The sequence below is a fragment of the Musa acuminata genome, chromosome BXJ2-10, assembly GCF_036884655.1.
Source record: "Musa acuminata AAA Group cultivar baxijiao chromosome BXJ2-10, Cavendish_Baxijiao_AAA, whole genome shotgun sequence".
In the NCBI taxonomy this organism is placed as follows: Eukaryota; Viridiplantae; Streptophyta; class Magnoliopsida; order Zingiberales; family Musaceae; genus Musa; species Musa acuminata.
The window spans coordinates 35,054,076-35,068,967 of record NC_088347.1 but is presented as its reverse complement, the minus strand read 5'-3'; the positions used below and the strand labels follow the sequence as shown (position 1 = coordinate 35,068,967).

The 14,892-nt window shown below is 41.6% G+C and overlaps 3 protein-coding genes across 6 annotated transcripts; 1 reads left to right on the top strand and 2 right to left on the bottom strand.

Annotated features, from left to right (window-relative positions):
* Window positions 1–41: 41 nt before the first annotated feature.
* On the bottom strand, window positions 42–4,629 carry LOC135625380 (uncharacterized). Its single transcript, XM_065130117.1, has 3 exons — window positions 4,348–4,629; window positions 1,636–1,716; window positions 42–489 (listed from the first exon to the last, which is right to left on the bottom strand). Exons 1-3 carry the CDS (start codon window positions 4,510–4,512, stop codon window positions 103–105), a joined length of 633 nt encoding a protein of 210 aa, XP_064986189.1. The 5' UTR covers window positions 4,513–4,629; the 3' UTR covers window positions 42–102.
* Window positions 4,630–6,792: 2,163 nt separating this feature from the next.
* LOC135580910 (FCS-Like Zinc finger 10-like) lies at window positions 6,793–9,011 on the top strand. 3 transcript variants are annotated; one of them, XM_065131089.1, is made up of 4 exons: window positions 6,794–6,947; window positions 7,079–7,189; window positions 7,350–8,297; window positions 8,458–9,011. In XM_065131089.1, exons 3-4 carry the CDS (start codon window positions 7,408–7,410, stop codon window positions 8,606–8,608), a joined length of 1,041 nt encoding a protein of 346 aa, XP_064987161.1. In that variant the 5' UTR covers window positions 6,794–6,947; window positions 7,079–7,189; window positions 7,350–7,407; the 3' UTR covers window positions 8,609–9,011. The 3 variants fall into 3 exon arrangements, with proteins under 3 accessions (XP_064987162.1, XP_064987161.1, XP_018674889.2); XM_018819344.2 differs by having other exon boundaries at window positions 6,828–6,947; window positions 7,084–7,189; XM_065131090.1 differs by lacking the exon at window positions 7,079–7,189 and having other exon boundaries at window positions 6,793–6,947.
* Window positions 9,012–9,803: 792 nt separating this feature from the next.
* On the bottom strand, window positions 9,804–13,317 carry LOC135625918 (probable sulfate transporter 3.4). Of its 2 annotated transcripts, none has more exons than XM_065131066.1 (13): window positions 12,900–13,317; window positions 12,767–12,815; window positions 12,462–12,669; window positions 12,185–12,356; window positions 12,020–12,085; window positions 11,765–11,878; window positions 11,563–11,679; window positions 11,305–11,431; window positions 10,911–11,197; window positions 10,631–10,821; window positions 10,371–10,456; window positions 10,213–10,289; window positions 9,804–10,114 (listed from the first exon to the last, which is right to left on the bottom strand). In XM_065131066.1, the coding sequence occupies exons 1-13, from the start codon at window positions 13,236–13,238 to the stop codon at window positions 9,977–9,979; spliced, it is 1,971 nt and encodes a 656-aa protein (XP_064987138.1). In that variant the 5' UTR covers window positions 13,239–13,317; the 3' UTR covers window positions 9,804–9,976. The 2 variants fall into 2 exon arrangements, with proteins under 2 accessions (XP_064987138.1, XP_064987139.1); XM_065131067.1 differs by having other exon boundaries at window positions 9,963–10,114; window positions 10,371–10,529.
* Window positions 13,318–14,892: the final 1,575 nt, after the last annotated feature.

The window sequence follows — 14,892 nt, the reverse complement described above, 5'->3', positions numbered from 1 at the left end:
TACACCGCCACAAACTTGGTATGTGTAACAACACCATGAAATTGTCAGTAAATGATAATAAGCTAACTGGAGATTTAAAAATATAATGGTATATCAGAAAGTCTATCGTGTGGGACTATCAGAATGCATATCCATTGATGATGAACTGAGATCAAAAGGACCCATTTCTCCATTTTGGTTAAGAGGGTTTGACTCGTGGTACCTTGTTTCATTTTCCTGTGCCAGACAACCATCTGAACTCGGACCTTGCAATAGGTAACAAGGCAAACCGCTGCTGCTGTCAACCAGGCTAGATAAAGCAGCAGTTGCGAAGCTTGAGTTCTTCGTTTGATCACAGTGACCAATCTGGTGGATACGATCACCTTCTGCAGATCCGTTCATACTGGCAGAGTTGTCAACGTTCCCATTTGTAGACTGTATTGCAGATTGAAAATGTTGATGCACCAATTCAGAATTTGGGGTTAATGTGTCCTCACCATCAGTCTCATTCTGTAAAGCATGTTAAAAAGAGTAGGATGAAAAAACCAAGTGGCATTTATCATTTAGACGAATTTAAGAACGAAGATTGAAAAGTGTCGCAGATTTGAGCAACATCTTGGCAACATACACCGTTAAATATTGTTAATAACTAACTCCGAATCCAAAATTCAGTTACCAAGAATTAAATGTAATTTAAGAGTTATACTGCAATCTTATTCCAGCCACTAAGCTGCATATCATAAAAAGACAATTTGCCATTTATAAAATTTGACAAAATAAACAAAATTAACCAACAGATTATAAAAACAAACATACGAGTGATTTGATGTTCATTGAATCTCAACCAAGATTACAGGGAATACTGTAGAATGCAAAAGATGTATAAACATAAACAAGATCTGTTTTACACTTGAGTTTTATAAGAGGTCATGGGCAAATAATAATGAGAAGACATGCCAGAACTCAGTATTTAACATTTAATATATATCAAATGTAATTCCAGCAATCCTCAGAAAAACTCGTAATTAAAATGAATATAGGATTTTAAACATCTTGACATTGTTACTAAAAAACCAGACACCGATGACGATATTCCTTATAGAGCAAGAAAATTTGTTGAAGTGAAGAGAGGCATTGAGAATTATATGTGATCGTTTAACAAACACACACACACACACACGTATATAATTTTAATAATAAACATGTGGTATGAGTCAGTGTTATGTAATTGGGAAATAGCATGTACAACAAAGTTAGTGTAACAAAAATAAAAATATTAAAGTGGATGTATAATTTTACTAGCAAAGACAGAATATTTCGATTCATGTGCGGTCAAAGTACATGATAAATAAAAACAAACCATTTAAAATGGTATGAAAACATTCAAAAAAGATCAGCAGATGCTCTCTTGAGTTAATAAAAGCTGGTGGTGCATGTAAAGAAAGAGCAAGGTCTTACGAAAAACTTTGCCAAATTGACTAGGAATTATTACCATATACAATAGTAAATGGCACGATAAAAATAATTCCATGCAGTCAACCACAAACAACTGGGACATCAAGACTACTTATCGTGTTGTTGTACGCAATGAGATGAGAGCATAAGTCTACATAAATTGCAATAAGAAAGTCTTGAGAGCACAAAAAGAAAAATTGCCTGCAAATAAGCAACTATATCAGCTACAGTCACTGTTGACCCTGCATCACTGTATCTCACAATCAGTTGGTAAAGTTTTTCCTGCATAAAAGTATATGCACAAGCAATAATTATTAGTGCACAAGATTTGGTTGGCTGCAAAAGATACTTGAGTGTCCTTTGCTATCTGAGAACAACCATTACTCTTGTCCTTCCTTGAACACAAGCAAAGTTTTGCAACTTTCTCAGCTAACAGATGCCAAAGCTTGAGACATGCAAAGACATATATACAATACTAACCAAACAAAATTATACTGAAAGCAAAACAAAATCCAATATATCATCTGAACTAAAAAAAAAAAATGAGGGTGAAAAGAATGAAAGTAATCGAGATAAAGGTCCGCCCAAACGCATAACGGCATGGGTTTGTTCCCATGAGACACTCAACAGTTAAAGCTCAAGTTGAGCTCATGATTCCCACATCACTTTAGTCCATGTTATTTTCTTTCAGCTCTTAATCCAATTGTTTTACAATAAACAGATTGTTAAAGAGACGAGGAAATAATATGCTTCCATCAACATCTAGTATGAGAGAGACAATATGCATCAAGAGCCATAGTTCAACTTCAACTACCAAAGAGGCAAATTTCACAAACTTCAAGAAATAAAAACAATACATAAAGATACAAACATCTAGAAGGATATACATACAGATATAATGTATATACAAAACTTGTAATCTTAATTGATCACAACATGAGATGCAAACAATTCAAACAGGAAAAAAAAAAAAGCTGATTGGGTGAAATGATCAAGAAATTTCCAAGAAAGGAAAAGAAAAAGGCATTACAAGAATGATGCAAACTTCCCAAGCATAATGTTCCACTACAGAAATCTACTACCTCAGTTATAACAATTGAGTGCGAAAGGACAGATACCAATCATCAACCAACGCCCTAAGAAGAAGAACAATAACAATAACAATGTTTTAAGGTCCCAAATAAGGAAGAACACCGACCCACCAAAATTAAGCGAATATTATACAATTACGGAAATCTATGACCTCAAATGTATCCTGAAAACCAAATAAAGATCCAAGAACAATCATCAATAGAAGACCTGAACAAGAAGACAGACATGCCATCAAAAATGAGAAACAACGTTCCACTACACAAGTCCATGACATCAGATATATCCATCAAGGCAGAAAAGGTAACCGAAAACCAAAAATATCAAAGAACTATCATCAACCAAAGCCCTAAAGAAGAACACCAAGACACCATCAAAATCTGGCGAATAATATTTCATAACAGGAATCTCTGACCTCAGTAGTAATTATCAAGGCAGGAAAGACGTATGAAAAAAGAATAAAGATCCAAGAACGAACATAAACAAAAGCCCTAAAGAAGAGCTACTCGCCATCGAAATCGACCGATATATTCCATTACAAAAAATCTATGATCTCAGTGGTACCCATCCAGGCAAGAAAGATATATTAAAACCCGAATCAAGATCCAAGAAGGATCATAAACAAGAGCCCTGAAGAGGAACACCGACTCGCCATCACATCCCGTTACAGAAATTCACGACCTCAGTTGTATCCATCAAGGCAAAAGAAGATAATATGAACCGAATAAAGATCCAGCAAAATCATAAACAAAACCCCTAAACAAGAACACCAACTCGCCATCCGATCGAGCGAAAAACATCCCATCGCAGAAATCTACGTCCTCAGTTGTATCCATCAAGGCAAGGAAGATATATGAAAACCGAATAAAGATCCATCAGCGATCATAAACAAGAGTCCTAAAGCAAATCGCCGACTCGCCATCGATGTCAACAGACTAGCATCCCGTTACAGAAATTTACGACCTCAGTTGTATCCATCAAGGCGAGAAAGATATCTGAAAACCGAATAAAGATCCAGTAACGATCATAAACAAAAGCCCTAAGAAGAACACCGACTCGCCATCAGATCGAGCGAATAACATCCAATTACAGAAATCTGCGTCCTCAGTTGTATCCATCAAGGCGAAGAAGTTATACGAAAATCGAATAAAGATCGATATGCGATCATAAACAAGAGCCCTAAAGAAGAACACCAACTCGCCATCGATGTCAACAGAATAACATCCAGCTACAGAAATTTACGACCTCAGTTGTATCCATCAAGGCGAGAAAGATACATCAAACTCGAATAAAGAGCCAGCAACGACCATAAACAAAAGCCTTAAAGATGAACACCGACTCGCCATCAGAATCCAGCGAATAATATCCAATTACAGGAAGACACGTCGTCAGCTGTGTCCATCAAGAAAAGAAAGATAAATGAAAACGGAATAAAGATTCAGCAATGATCATAAACAAAAGGCGTAAAGAAGAACATCGACTCGCCATCAGAATCGAGCGAATAACACCCAATCACATAAATATACGTCCTCAGTTGCGTCCATCAAAGCAGTAAAAATATATGAAAACCGAATAAAAATCCAACAACGATCATGAACAAGAACAATGAAGACAAGCACCGACTCGCCATCAGAACCGAGCAATATAACATTCTCTCGATCAAGATAAAAAAGATTATGAAAAAAAAAGTTCATCAACCAAAGCCCTTAAGAAGCACACCCACCCACCATCGAGATGGAGCAAACGGCGAACACGTCTGCGTCAAGGAGCAGCCGGATCGGGCCAAAACGACCGAGTTCTGACGAACGGGGGAAAGGGGCGTACCAGGGCGTAGCGCTCCCCGGCCTGGAAGGCGACCTTCTTCTGCGCCAAGGCCTGGGTGTAGATCTGCGACAGCGAGTTGGCGCCGCCACGGAAGGTCGAGTAGATGGTGCGGTCCACCTCGTCCAGCCGCCTCGTCACCGCCTCCGGCTTCCTCTTCTTCGCCATCGAACGACCCTTCCCCCCTTCCTCCCTCCGAGAAACCCTAGAAGGCAACCAAATCAAGAACGAGGAAGCGAGGAGAAAAGGTGGGGGGAAGGGGCCGGTTTCTCGATGTCGGTCGGCTCTTAATGGAATGAGTCCGACCCGATCCGAAATCCGTATTGGTTAAGACGTACTCATGAGTACATCAAATCGAATCCGAAAAGCACGTGTCCACGATCCGTAAAGAGGAGTTTTCATTCACTACAGTACCGTATCGGCCATCGTCGAGTCACGTGCAGTTAATGTCCACAGACCTCTTAAATCACAAGATCAGGTTGATCGGACGGTGGACGTGTCCCTGTGCGGTGTCCCCGTCGAGTGCCCGATAAAAGAGCAGCTCTGCTACTGGTGTCATCATGTGCACGCATCTCGACGTGACATGGACGGCCGTAACGACTCTTCGAGATGATCTCTTACGTGTGTTTGGCTGCATGCAGCGAATTCTGTGCGCTGAGAACAGTATGTGCCACCTGAAAAGGTTAGCACTAATCTTTGTGACTATCCTCCGACGCACATGAATTACATAATAATACATACAAACAAAGTATAGAACGAAAGGTATTAATACTAAGGATCGAACAACATCAAAATAAATATTTTAATACGAACATTAGGAAAGATATCTATCTATAGGCAGTCAAAACCTGTTGTTTAATGTTGCCACGTGTGAATGAGTTCAAGAGAGGAACACTGTGGTGTCTTCTTATCATTGGGAATTGAAATCATCAGTGAAATTAATTTACACAGCAAGACAGTGCATCATAAAATACCACAGAGTCTTCTCCCAATAACCCACTGGAAGGCTATTTACGGCACTGCACACCAATCAACCTGAAAGGAGCAGTAGTAGTATTATTCTATTCTCTCTTCCATGCTGGTTATCTTTTGTGCCCATCAAAGTGATCCAAATTCTTCTATCTTATTGGGGAATAGCTTCCTCCTTCCTTGAAACTGCAGAGCCACTAATTAAACAAAGGCAGCACAGCCAAGAACAGAAGCTTATATCAGGTAGGTCTCCATCCCATGGAATCTTTTGTTAGTCTATTGCTGTGTGCAAGAAGAAAAAAGGGAGCTGCCTCAAATGAGAGCTTGGGAAATCTCAAGCACCTCGAAGCTTGTGAGTTCCCGTTCAGTGATGGAAATATTCATATCTGATCCAGATTGAGATTTCATTTTGGAAGATCTAATAGCTATGTGGATTATTTCCTTGGGGAAAGAAAAGCAAAGCTGTGAGAGGCACTTACTGGCCTTGAGTGCATCCGAGGACCACAAATGTAGAACAATGAAGAGTGCCCTTAGAAAGAATAGGATTGTTGTGATAGACTAACATTATCAATCAAAAGTACTAAGAATGAATAGTATATCATCGACATCGAGGTATATAAAATTATGTGATTAAGATTTAAATGATGATATAATGGGCAATAACTCTAGGATAGAAGTCACGACCAATATATATTTTCAAGAACAAGTCCATCTCTCTCGGGCCAACTCTGTTGTGTCCTTCTTCTCCTGGCCTCGATTAGATCGACGTCCACCAAACCCAATGACAATGTCGATGTGTTTCAAGGAGTCGTAGATTTTGGCCCCACAAGCTCCGCTTTGTCCATTCTTTTCTCTTTCTTTCTCTGCCATCAATGTCCCCATGGAAGCGAGCCAAAGCTCCACCCATCTTGTTTGCAGCACCATCTCCGAGTGCTCTCTCTCTCTCTCTCTCTCTCTCTCTCTCTCTCACATATTAGTTAGTACATGCAAGAAAGATTCAGACACACAGAGGATAGCTTTATGAGACCATTCATGGTGATCTCACTGAAAAGAAATGTATACATTGGCTTTGATAGTTGATTTGAAGTGACTATGGAAAGCAGGGTTGTCATGGTCTATAACTGCTATTATTTGCTTACAATTTCCATAAAAACAATAGATAGAGTAGAGCCATAATCTTGCTTAGATTAGACTGATAATTAAGAGTTCTTTTGGTATTATATACTTAAACATGAATTAAAGTGCACTAATTCTCCTCCTACTCTTTTAAGTGCTAGGTTGATTAAATCATGATAGGATGATCTATAGCTAATGGATCCCGACACATCAAGTCTGTGTCAACTCAAACATTTTTATGGGTGATCAAGTCAAAATCTGCGTCTGGTTTTTGATGGTCATGAAACAGAGGAGTGTTTCTGAAGCCACACTGCTGCACTGATTTTGATGCATGCAGCTAAAACAGGGGGAGGGAGAGGGTGGTTTGTGGCTCTGCACAGTGCAACCTTTTGGTACATTTGTCAACCTACTTTTAACTGCACTTGGTGGTCTTCTTCCTATCAGCAATCTCTCTTCCAGTTTCAGAGGGTGAGGGATAGGGAACACAAGGAAGACACACACACACACAAGTGGGAAAGGTGGGCTTCACTCCTTTGTACCTCTCTCTCTCTCTCTCGCTCTCTCTCTCTCTCTCTCTCTCTCTCTCTCTCTCTCTCTTTCTTGAATTATGTTTATGACCCATGCATTTTCTTCTATTTTCCTTTCATAGTGTAGCTGTTTGTATGTTTTGGACCTTCAAGCATCAAGACTGGTTTCTCTAGAGAAACATACATGGAGTAGTCTGCTGTTCTGTCTGGTTTATCTTCCTTGTGCTATGCAGGTCTGCTCCTCTGATGATTCAGAGATTATTCATCTCTTGCAAATAGTTTAATGTTTTCGGTGCTCCCTTCTTCTGGTGATCGAAAGCCTTCTTTTACCTGTCTCGGTGCATGACATTGACACTTTAGCCTTCATCTCTTTGACCTTTTGATGACACCCAGGAGGGACTCGTAGCTTTCCTAGAAGCAAGCAACGAAGCGGAGGTGGAGCTTGGAGACGATGCTGAGGAAAAGCAGCGGACCAGTTCGCAAGGATCAAAGCAAAGGGTACCTGATGTATCATTCAGCCTCAGGCTGCTGCTTCTCGTCTGATGGTGTGGTGAAGAAGACCGGTGTGACGTTTGGCAGCAGGGGCTCGTTAGAGTCCGATGCAGTTTGGAGCCCTGCATCTCCTTTGGACAAGGGCTTTAGCTCAGGCATTAATGGTCGGAACAAATGTTGGGACGGAAGCAGGGTAGGCCTCGGCCTGATTGATGCTCTCGGTGATGAATCCAGTCCGTGGGGGAAGGTGTTAGGGTTCCCCAGGAACGAGAACATTGTGTTTGCTTCACAGATGAGGTCCAACATCTCAATCCCCAAATCACATCAGGTAGGTTTGGGAGATGATTCTTTGGGAGCGGCTCCAAAATCCTTACAACCTCGGATTGGATCATCCAAACCTGGTTCAGTTTGCTCAGGGATGACCATAGAATTAAAAGGATGTAGATTGGAACATGAGGAATTTGGACTGCTCCATTCATGTCCGGTGGATACCGGTAGATCTTTGCTCCTTACGAAATCCATCGGCAACATCCTTAGGTCCAATTCCGAAGTTCTTGTATCAGATTCCGAGAACTCCATGGATTCTTGGTCACTGGCCAAAGAGGACACCAGTTTTAGCTCTTCCTATGAATTTATCAGTTCACTTTCAGCAAGCGAGATCGAGCAATCGGAGGATTACACTTGCATTACATCTCATGGTCCTAACCCTAAGAAGACTCACATTTTTGGAGACTGCATACTTGACAGCCACTGCATTGAATCACCAACCATCAGGAACAAGCAGAGGAAAGACAATGAAGGGTCTTGCAAGAAGAATTCGGAGGGGGGAAAGTACATCTGCATGCATAGGTTAATCCAGGAATCATCTCCAATCTCTTTCATCTTCTTCTTCTTAAGATGCATTATTTTGCCCTACACACATGAACCATCCATCATATTACTGCTCCAAGCATTTTCATGAAGTAGCATCACACCGAGTGTGGCTTAAAATTTCTGTGCAAAATTGCAGAGTCAAGGAAGCCTTTGGTAGCTGCAAATGTCGCGACCGGGGATCTTCGCTCGAAAAAAGGATAGAGAAATCCAGAATCACTTCATCTGTCTCTCCTGCTTCAGCATTCCATGAGGAGACATTTCTTGATGATATGAAACTGGCTTCGTAGACCGGTTGTTTGACCATCACTAACACCATTAATAACATGAGCATTTAGATTGGCAACACAAACAGTTTGATCATCCGTCTCTCAGGAGCTGTCTGCGTGAATTCTTCAGCGGTTGTCGATGATCACCATGTACATTCACCTGTTTGCCGATCTTATTTGTGTTCATGATAGTGTTGGGACATATCAGGGTCTGCTCCACCTCTTTCTGTTTTTTTCTATACCTCAAAATCAAAGGCAAACATTGCTTCGCGACCGACGATTTTGATCATAGAGGGGGTGTTTAGCTACTGCATTGGCTCTCAATCAATTACATAAAACTGTTTGTGAACTGTATGAGCCACAAGCTAATGAATATGAATCAGCAACTCTCAGGCAGAATTATGGATTTTATTTGCTTTCCTGATGCTTCTTTCATTAGGTGCTGGTTTGTCATTGCTACATAGATTCCAGTGACCTGCAATGCATTGAAGTGACAAAAAGTGTAATGGCAATGGTGCTTGTATCATTTGCCCTTTACTTGAGCTCCACTCATCCAAGAATCCTAATCTGCCTTTCCTCAAACATTTTCTGTGCTCTGTTCTGCTCCTCAATTGGAAGTGTTGACAAAGAGGACTCATCTCATATAGCAACACATGAGATTTCATCAAAAAGATTGATTCCATCTGCTATCTTACACAAATTATATCCTCTCATTTGTCTCCATGTTCATTGGCTTCATGGGAAGAATCCAGCTCTGAGACTCGATAGATTCTCTGTTGCTGCTTTCTCATCTCCAAAATGATGCCAAATTTGGACCGGGTTCCAACCCGAGCTTAAACCGGAAGATTTTGACCCGAATCGGTTTTTCTTTTTGGGTTGGGTTTGGACTAATCCATCTAATTTGCAGCCCACTTGAACTTAACATAACACGTTTCAATGGACCCGGTCCGTTCCTGAACTTACGTGAAACGGGTACCGGCTCGGTCCAGTGTTCAGCTCAAAACAAGGTCCAATACGGTCCATATTTTACCTTCAAAATAACCCATAGATAAGCTCCACAAGATATTAGATATTATTAGATAAACTCCACAGTGGATGAAGTTGAATTTTCAAGCAGCATTAGCTCTTCCTTTTCATCTTCAATGAATCACAGGATACATAAACAGTAATGCACTGGTAGATCATACACCAGTAAAGAGCGAGGAGGCTATGTGAAGGCCACAAATGTGACAATCATCTTTATATGATTAATTATTCTGTTGCCTTCAAAATCTTTTGTGAGTAGTGCTCAGATAAGTAAGGGCACAACAAGTTCATGATTTTGGCAAGCAAACTGACTTGTTTTCTTCGTAAGCTATCTGTTTCCTTAATCTTGTAGGTTAGACTACGTCAAGTCTGGCACTTGTAGGAGGCTGCAGCAATGGCCTCGCCCACCGTCATGTAGATGTGTTCCGATCCGAAAAGCTCCCAAGTACCTGAACGAGACAGCTTCTGTGCCACTTCTCCAACAGGATTAGCCAGTACAAGCTGCAGAATTTTCAGAGATTCCTGTTACTAAGCTCCAAAGCCAGGTTCGAGATGGATGATGGCCGAGATATATATGGTGATGGTGCAGAATTCCTTACATCGAGAGATCTCCTGTCGAACGTCTTCTTCAGCTCTGAGAGCGCTTCCATGCCGTTTGTGTCCATTGCTGTCACGGCTGTGTGAATGTCGAAGCTTATTATTAGTGTACAAACAATCGACCAAAATTTCTCCCACTACAGCATTTCTTTCTGCTTACCAGCCATGTCCAGCACGATGCACTTGAGGGAGCTCTCGTTCGACTTCACGATCCTCTCTTCCTCTTCTCGCACCCATCTCAAGATTCTGCGACCAAGAATTACATATGTTTGTCGTAATGCAAAAACACTTCTGTACGAAGGAACTTGATTGGCAGTTGCTGCATCGAATAGAAAGAATTGCAAGTTTTTCTAGCTACCGAATGAGGCCAGTGAAAAAGTGTAGTGATTGATACACAGATTCTGGACGATCACGACTAACCTTTCTTGCAGATACATCGAATTGGTGAAATAGATAGGGGACTCGATGCCGAGGATCAGAAACGAAGGCACCCTTACGGCCTCCCTGTATTGTGCCAGATTCCTGTAGCTGTTCGTTCCCGGGACGTTTCCCAAGATCACCGTGTTCGGCCTGGTAGCGTGAATCAGAATTTTGAACAATGAGATGCCCACCTGCAGAATTTTGATCGTCAAACTGGAATACTTCCTTCGGTTTCTTTAAGCTAGTTCTTCTTGCTGGTCGAGCTATGGAGAATGCTTACAGCTATGGCGAGACCCATCTGCACCGAGACGAGGAGAACCCCAAAGAAAGCGCTCATGCAAGCCAGGAAATCAAATTTGTCCACCTTCCACAGCAGGAATGCACCTCGGACATCGATCAGTCCGATCACCGCCGCTATAATGATCGCTGACAGCATCACGTTGGGAGTATAATAGAACAGTGGCATGAGAAATAGCATTGTGAAGAGCACAGCAGATGCCATGACTATGTTGGATAGTGCTGTTTTACACCCAGCGTTATAGTTCACAGCCGATCGAGAAAATGAACCTGAGTCGCAAGAGAACAAGAGATTTGATGGTCAGCTTTACACGAAGCATGTCGATTTGATTAGAGTCTTCTGTGCAAACAAGAATGTCGATTTGATCGTGTGTTACCAGTTGTGACATAACATGAAGCGCATGATCCTGCCATGTTCATGGCTCCTATGGCCACCATCTCTTTGTTACCATCAATCTGATAGTTCTTCAGGGAAGCAAATGTCCTCCCCACGGCCATTCCTTCCTGTAAATCCATAGTGGATGCAGACTTGTTATTTGGAGAGGAACCGAGTCTCTCTTTGTGTATATACATCGGAAGGTATCGATTAGTCTAAAGAATTCTGCTCGAATGAGATGAAAGGTTTAGGATGATACTGTGAGAGCCAGGATTCCAGTAATTATTCCCGTTTTGATTGCAAGACTCAGGTAGGGGCCTCCAAAGTCCAGCATGTTCACCGAGGGAGGGTTCACCCCTTCCTGTAAGTGCCCAATCTGCTTCATAGCATGATGTTAGAACAAGAAGAAGTGACTCTCGAAAGATTCAGAATTTCGAATCTTTTGTGATGAGGATTCTTACCGTTTTGATGCCATGGTTTGGAGCTTTGAAGATGAAGGAGAGGATGGTGGAGAGGATCACCGAGGTAAGAGGAGCAGCTGCTGATACCCAGAACAGCTTGGGTCTCCTAAGGCTCTGTTCCATGCAAGAACACAAAGCGTAAACCAGCAGATATAAATTGCTGTCTTGTTTCGAACATCATCAACCTTTTTGGGAATTACTAGCTTTACTGAATTAGAGACTTTGATGAAACATGAAGACGGATTGAGGGCTTACTATATGCCTTGCTATCAGCAGGAAAGCCAGGAAGGAGAGACCCATGACGACTGTTTGCCAAGCCCACTGTTCAAACAACAAGATCGATAAGTATTGGCTAACAAAGATACCACAATCTTGGCAAAGCATCCTCATCCATTCTATTACAAATCTTCTTCTTCTTACCTCTGTCCTATTCTCGAAAACAGACTGCATCACCGGAATGAATCCCATCTTTGTAGTGAAGTGAACTATTCCGAGCAGCCCTTTCAGCTGCTGGAGTGATACGATGATCGCCGCACCGCCCATGAACCCGGTCAGCGTCGGCTTCGATAGAAAATCTACGATGAAACCCAACCTACAAGAACCAACAACTGCTTGTGAGATCATGCTGGAAGAAGTTCTTTGGTGATCTCAGTGAGTTTGCGGCTTGAGCATTTCTCGGTGTAAGGTAGAAATTTGCCTTAGAAGACCCAAGCTGGCTTGGAAAACACCAGCAAAGAAGGTAGCCGTGAAAGCAAGCTGAAGATACAGGGTAGGCTCCTTATCAGGGGAGACCACCTCTCTTAACATGGATCCCATGACCAACGATGCAATTGATACCGGGCCGACGGCGAGATCTCTCGAGCTCCCAAGAACAGAATAAATCAATGGTGGCACAAAACTGGAATCTGTGGCATCCGGTTCAGTGTAAGAACAACAGTGACATAGACATCATGATGGTCGGATCGCGAGAAAACGATGACTAAGCTTGTAGCATAGACTTACAGAGGCCGATGACGGGAGGCAGACCGGCAAGCTTAGCGTAGCTAATTCCCTGTTCGAACGCAGAGAAGATAGTAAGGGTTCTGCAGATTATGACCATAGGAGACGAACAATAGAACATGATTGGAATTCATACTTGTGGGATGGCCAAACTAGCAATGGTGACGCCTGAGATGGCATCAGACTTGAGGAGCTTAAGGTGGTAATCAGAGCCCCACTGGAAGATGGGGAAGAAATAATGCAGCGCCAAGACCATCTTCCTGAGGAAAGACTTGTTCTTGAACTGGTGGAAAGGATCATCAGGGAAGAATACCTCACCTAGCCTCTGCTTGAGAGACTGAAATGTGGTCTGTTCCTGTGGCACAGACACATTGTGGACCTGAAAAGGTGTCAAGCTTGGTGTCGGGAAGGGTATGGAGGCTTCAAGGTCTGTGGCATCTGGGAAGCTTTCCACTCTGTTCGAGCTTCCAACCATGTTTGGAGGGAAGAAGAAGAAGGATAAAACTAGGACCAGCTCAGGAGTGGAACAAGGCACAGAAGCTTGAAGAAACCGATCTGACAGAGGAGCTTCTTATATAGCCAAGGGAGCTGCGCAAAACAGTATCATCACTGTTGCTACTGTGTTTTTCTAAGAACCTACTCAAGACATCAATAGGACCCTAAAATATATTGTTTTGATGAATATTGTCAGGAATTTAGGAGGTCATATGTTGAGTAAATAATTGGAAAATAAGAATGATAAGAACAAACAACTGCAAATAATCATCTTGAGTTTATGACACTTCAGAAATCATAATGTGAGCTTAATTCTGAGGCAATGCAGCCTTCATTCTATTGAAAGTGTTCATATGGTAAACAGCTTCTGTTCCTGCTAAATGAAGTGTGAGCTCAGCCTGCATGTTTTGCCTTCAGACAGTGATTCATTCGAGTATATTATATTTTTGTTAGCATAGCATTTACTGGGAATGTAGAATGGAAATATCTCCCTCACATATTATTTTCTGCTCCAATATATAGCCACTGGAAACTTGTTCTCCATCTAAATATGATCCATCTTGTCCTGAATTATTGTATCAAATGTAAATAGAAAGCGAAAACAACCAAAGTAATCGTAGTACATAAATAGATCATACTGTCCCTTTAATCTTTCTCCTATCCAACTATTTATTCGACTTTGTTCTTATGAGTATGTATCCATATGGTGATCAACAGTGAAAACCTAACATCAAACATCGTATCAGTCGTCAGTTGATCTGTTCACAGTTAGATTTTAGGGTCTACAGATGAAAACAACAAACAGAAGGGTATTATACTCTGTCTCTGTGTTTAGAGATGACAAGCTTAGAAGTTCTGTGAACATTAAAAGGCCACAAACAGTGGAGCATTTAGCAGGAGATCGGCGTAGATGGCGTCGACGGCTCCTTTTTGCCAAAGACAGCCAATAGTGAGGATATGTTTGATCTAAGAACATAAAAAAGATGGAGGAGATAGAGAGAGATGAGAAGAAGCGAGATAGAGAGAGAGAGGAGAAAAAGGAAGAAAGGCCACTGTAGTTGCAGCGGACCGCAGGGGATTGGATTCCTCCATATGCGGCGAGGAGTAAACGCTCGAGCTGTACACGTACTGAGCTCAGCACTGGCGTACCTGAGTTCATCTTTCTTGTCAAGCTTCAATGGCAGCCGTTGGTCCGGCGACCACCACAGACCCCTCCATTGCAAGAATCCAAACATGTGGCCCCGTCTCGCATCCATCCCAACCACCGTTGGATCAGAATATTCCATTCAGATGCCGGCATATTAGTTCTGCATTCGTAGGAAGACGGTGCATTCGATCAACATATTTTAATGCAGTTTCTTTTTTATATATTTTCCCTACGCAATTCATGATTATATAAAGTTCATATTAAATATTTACGAGAGGAATCAAATCCCTAATCCTTTTAACTACTACTAATAAGAGTGTCCGATGTTACGGTGGAGAGTCATGCACTTATTTTTAATCTTAAAAAAATATTTTTTATATGTTTTTCTAATAGTTTAGGTTTTGTCTCCTTGAGTTCGGTCAAAATGAATCAGCCAAATGCATGGATTATTATCTATTTATAAGCGAAAACAAAAGGTCTATAATAA

Excerpts from the sequence above, each read along its gene's own strand:
- LOC135625918 (XM_065131066.1), bottom strand. The coding sequence starts at position 13,238 with ATGGTTGGAAGCTCGAACAGAGTGGAAAGCTTCCCAGATGCCACAGAC. Across the intron at positions 12,816-12,899 it reads CTAGTTTGGCCATCCCACAA|GGAATTAGCTACGCTAAGCT; the intron begins GTATGAATTCCA and ends GCGTTCGAACAG. Across the intron at positions 10,290-10,370 it reads CATCGTGCTGGACATGGCTG|CCGTGACAGCAATGGACACA; the intron begins GTAAGCAGAAAG and ends ACATTCACACAG.
- LOC135625380 (XM_065130117.1), bottom strand. The coding sequence starts at position 4,512 with ATGGCGAAGAAGAGGAAGCCGGAGGCGGTGACGAGGCGGCTGGACGAG. Across the intron at positions 1,717-4,347 it reads CCGGGGAGCGCTACGCCCTG|GAAAAACTTTACCAACTGAT; the intron begins GTACGCCCCTTT and ends ACTTTTATGCAG. Across the intron at positions 490-1,635 it reads ATATAGTTGCTTATTTGCAG|AATGAGACTGATGGTGAGGA; the intron begins GCAATTTTTCTT and ends CATGCTTTACAG.
- LOC135580910 (XM_065131090.1), top strand. The coding sequence starts at position 7,408 with ATGCTGAGGAAAAGCAGCGGACCAGTTCGCAAGGATCAAAGCAAAGGG. Across the intron at positions 8,298-8,457 it reads AAGTACATCTGCATGCATAG|AGTCAAGGAAGCCTTTGGTA; the intron begins GTTAATCCAGGA and ends GCAAAATTGCAG.